This window comes from Corvus brachyrhynchos, unplaced genomic scaffold (genome assembly GCF_000691975.1).
Source record: "Corvus brachyrhynchos isolate BGI_N302 unplaced genomic scaffold, ASM69197v1 scaffold547, whole genome shotgun sequence".
In the NCBI taxonomy this organism is placed as follows: domain Eukaryota; kingdom Metazoa; phylum Chordata; class Aves; order Passeriformes; family Corvidae; genus Corvus; species Corvus brachyrhynchos.
The window spans coordinates 917,673-921,567 of NW_008239104.1; the positions used below are offsets into that span (position 1 = coordinate 917,673).

Sequence of the window (3,895 nt, forward strand, 5' to 3'; positions counted from 1 at the left end):
CTGCATCCAAAGCAGCGTGGGCAGCAGGGGAGGGAGGGGATTCTGCCCCTCTGCTCTGCTCTGGTGAGACCCCACCTGGAACACTGCATCCAGCTCTGGGGTCCCAGCACAGGAAGGACAGGGACCTGTTGGAGTGAGTCCAGAGGAGGGACACCAAGATGATATGGGGATGGACCACATTTCCTATGAAGACAGGCTGAGAGAATTTGAATTGTTCAGCCTGAAAAAGAGAAGACTTTGGGGTGACCAGGTTGTAGCCTTCCAGTCCCTGAAGGCAGCCTACAAGTAGTTTTTATAAGTGCATGTAATGAAAGGACAAGGGGCAATGGCTTCAAACTACAAGAGAATAGGTTTAGACTATATGTTAGGAAGAAATTCTTTGCTGTGAGTGTGGTGAGGCACTGGGACAAGTTGCCCAGAGAAGTTGTAGATGCCCATCTCTGGTAGTGTTTATGGCCAGGTTGGATGGGGTTCTGAGCAACCTGGCCTAGTGAAAGGTGTTTCTGCCCATGGCAGGAGTGTTGGAACTAGATGGTCTTTAAAGTCCTTTCCATGGCTGTTCCATGATTCTGTTCTTAAAAAGACACAAACCACAAACCCCTAAAACTTGCTTGAGGAAATGACTGTAATCTCAAAACATGCATTCAGTATTTTTTCCTTAGGTGAAATTTCTGCTGAAGATTCTCACATTAGTATTAGCAGATGTGGTACTTTCTTGAGACAGCTTGCATGCTGATCTTAGTTGGGTATCTTTCCTCAACATAATAGTGTATGTGGAGGAGGCGTCAGACAATAATTCCGTCTCATTTCTCTCCCTTTGCAGGCCCTCTACAATTCAATCAAGAATGAGAAGCTGGAATGGGCAGTGTAAGTATACTTCTACTGTGTAGAAATTAGGAGTTTAAAAATAGTACCTGTGTAGTAATCTGTTTATACCTCCTATGTCACCATCTGTGTGAGCTCCAAAGCCTGTAGAAGATAGCCAGCGTACATAATGAGTTTGATTTTTTGCTAATGAATGACCTGGCAATACAGACTCATCTGTTTCTCCAGCAAGGGGAGTTGTTATTGATACGAGCCAACTACATTTGTAAGGAAAGAGGACATTTCATTTAGTTGGAAACTTCAGCCTGAAAACAGAGAAATTAAATCCTCTGTTGTTCTATGACTGTATAAATAAAACAGAAGTTGACTTTTCCCTTTATCTTTCTGTTCATTGTGTCAAAACTGCTGAATAGAAACACACGTCTTGGATTGAGTTTCCTGCTGTTGGTTTATTGTCTTGGTTTGTCTCCTGATTAACTATGGATAACAACAACAACCTGACGTGAAACATCATAAATTGGACAAAGTCTGATATCCCCCCCTTCGAATCCTTAGTTGATTTTGACAGGCTAACAGTTGTTAACTATGGAAATGCTGCAGACAAGAAAAAGCTTCAATTTCTGATTGTGTTAAACTGACATTTCTCTGCGCTTAGGTTTCATGTGGTCTAGTTATGTCAGGAAAGGGTAGAATTGTCTCCTTTTGATTTTGCCCCTTGCAGAACAGTGGATTTTGGTATAAAATAGAAGAATGATGTCTTTTATGTATTTTGACTACAAAAAGGTGTTTCCCTGCACGTATTTACATATCTGAAACCTCACCTTCTTGGGAACACCTTATCTGGAATGCATGCTCATGCACCGCTTGTGCTAGAAGTCCTAGCAACTGCCACAGGTCTTGCAGGCCCAGTGGCTTCTGATCTTCATTGTTTTAAGATCATGATCTGCAAACAAATTTCTTGTCAGTGTGTGCAGCCTCACAAGGGCTGCTGGTTCCAAGTGGAATTGCTGTCCCAGTTCAGAAATGTGTTAGGTGATGTCAGAGTAGTAAAGAAGGTGTGCTATTAAGGGGAGTCAGCAAGAAGTGCTATCTCTGATGAGCATTAAAAGTTGTGGTGGGAGACATTTTCGCAGACTCTGTCTTGGTCCTGGAACACACTGTGTGAATCTCATGTGTCCCACCAAAGCTGTTTGCCAGACACTGTAACAGGTACTTTAGAACCAGCAGAATCCATTATGTGACTTTCTCGATGTCAGAATTTTCCTCCAGCTCTTGCCAAAACACCATATCGTACCTAATACACTTGGGTAGCCTCCAAGTGGGAACTGGCTCATGACTGGCTCTGCTCCCATGAACCTCAGTCAAGGTGATTTATGAGATAGCTTGTTTGTGTATAGGTGGTAACTGCTTTGGCATTTACACAGTCTAGTCCATGTCCTTTGTTTGGGGGAAAATTCCAAGCAGGCTGGAAGAGGGATAATTCAGACTCTTTTGTAGATAAAACTTTGGGTGGGTATATAAAGCTGCCTCCTTACAGGAGAACGCTCAAAGGTGGCAGTTGTCTCTTCCAATCTGAGACTGACATGTAGCTACAACTGATGTTACAATTACTTTCCATGATGAGAAACAAAGCTCATTCTGGGCATAGTCAGTACCTTTAGAGCTGAGAGTACTGGCTAGAAGAGGGAGTGTGAAGATGTTTCTGTTCATTTTTATAGAGATGTGTGGTTGGTGTAAAGAAATAATCCCAAGAAGCCCTGGGGCTGGCTGAGCTTGAGGGAGGAGGCACATAGCTCTCTTGCTCTACTGCTGTGATGTGCAGAGAAAGCTGAATGGGAAGGAGACATGGTCAGTTTTGTTCTGATGGGACCAAGGAAGATCCCCTCTCCCTTCTAAAGATTATTCCTTTGCTTCCCTGATGTACTTGGCAGGGTAAGAAGTGGGACTTAAGGCAAAGGTGAAGATAGGACTGCAAATCCCAGTATAAGCTCTCCTGCAATGCAGGCATGTTGAAGGAATGCCTTTCCTCCAGCCAGGAATCCTTTGAGGATCTAAGATGCTCATGAGCTAAGCAAAGGTTTAAGAGCTGCTTTGGAAGTACATTATTTAGTGAATTAATTGCTCTCAGTAAGACCATAGGCAGGAGAGGGTAATGGTGAAACATAAGCTAGGGGAAGACTGCCATGCAGTCTTTATCTTACTAGTTGTGAGCTAGGTGTGTTATCATCTTAAACAGTTTGCAGTACATTTCCAGTAGAACTATAGTCTGATCCAAAGCCCACACAAAGAAAAGGCTACCATTGACTTCAATTTTGTAATCACAAGAAGTGACACCTTAATCAGCAGATGTTCTCCAGAGACTTTCAGTAGGAGTATTCATTTATCCTTTTTGAATGGGAAAGCATGAGTACAGCCCTGAAGAGAGAATTGCATTACAGCTCTTCTTCTGCAGTAGTGCCTGTTTCAAGTTCACCACAAAGTTAAAAGTGAATCACATACCATAATCTGTAAAATAAAGAGATCTAACATGGAATTTACCCTGAACTGGTAGCTGTGGGATCCTGAAAGCACACTTCTGCTCCATGCTGCACACCCCAAAGGTGTGAATTATTCTTCACATCCGTTGTGGATGTGCTTAAATCTGAAACAAGGGAAAATTTTGAAATCAACCTTTAAAAAAGTTTTCTAGCAATAAGCCTTTTAAACCAGGACACAAGTTTGCCTGGATAAACTAGAGAAGTGCTTTCATTGGCAGTTTTTGTGAACTGGTTATTCTATCTGGAATGGGTTAGGAAGAGTAGATCCAGCCATAGAGGCAAAGAAATAGATTGGCTGGCCTCCTAACATCCCTTCAGTTCCATTGTCTATAATACTGTATCTCAAGTTTTTTAGGTGTTTGTCATTCTTTGGCTTTCACACTGACCATTGTCAGCTTTAAGCTGAAAAAGAAAAATCCATTTGATTACAAAGGTGCCAGAGCTAAATATGTTTTGTTTGCATGATGTCTACATGGAAATGTGGTGGTGACCATTATTGTTTTCCATTGTTTGTAATACTATGTCTGTTTCCT

General features: G+C 42.1%; 1 protein-coding gene across 4 annotated transcripts in view; it reads left to right on the plus strand.

The window, feature by feature from the left end:
* The window catches only part of PSD3 (pleckstrin and Sec7 domain containing 3), a 131,843-nt gene that overhangs the window by 94,440 nt on the left and 33,508 nt on the right, over nucleotides 1-3,895 (plus strand). For all 4 annotated transcript variants that reach the window (XM_017739348.1, XM_008637687.2, XM_017739350.1 and 1 more), the window contains one exon: nucleotides 824-867. In XM_017739348.1, the coding sequence (XP_017594837.1) occupies nucleotides 824-867 (44 nt within the window). The remainder of the gene's footprint in view (nucleotides 1-823; nucleotides 868-3,895) is intronic.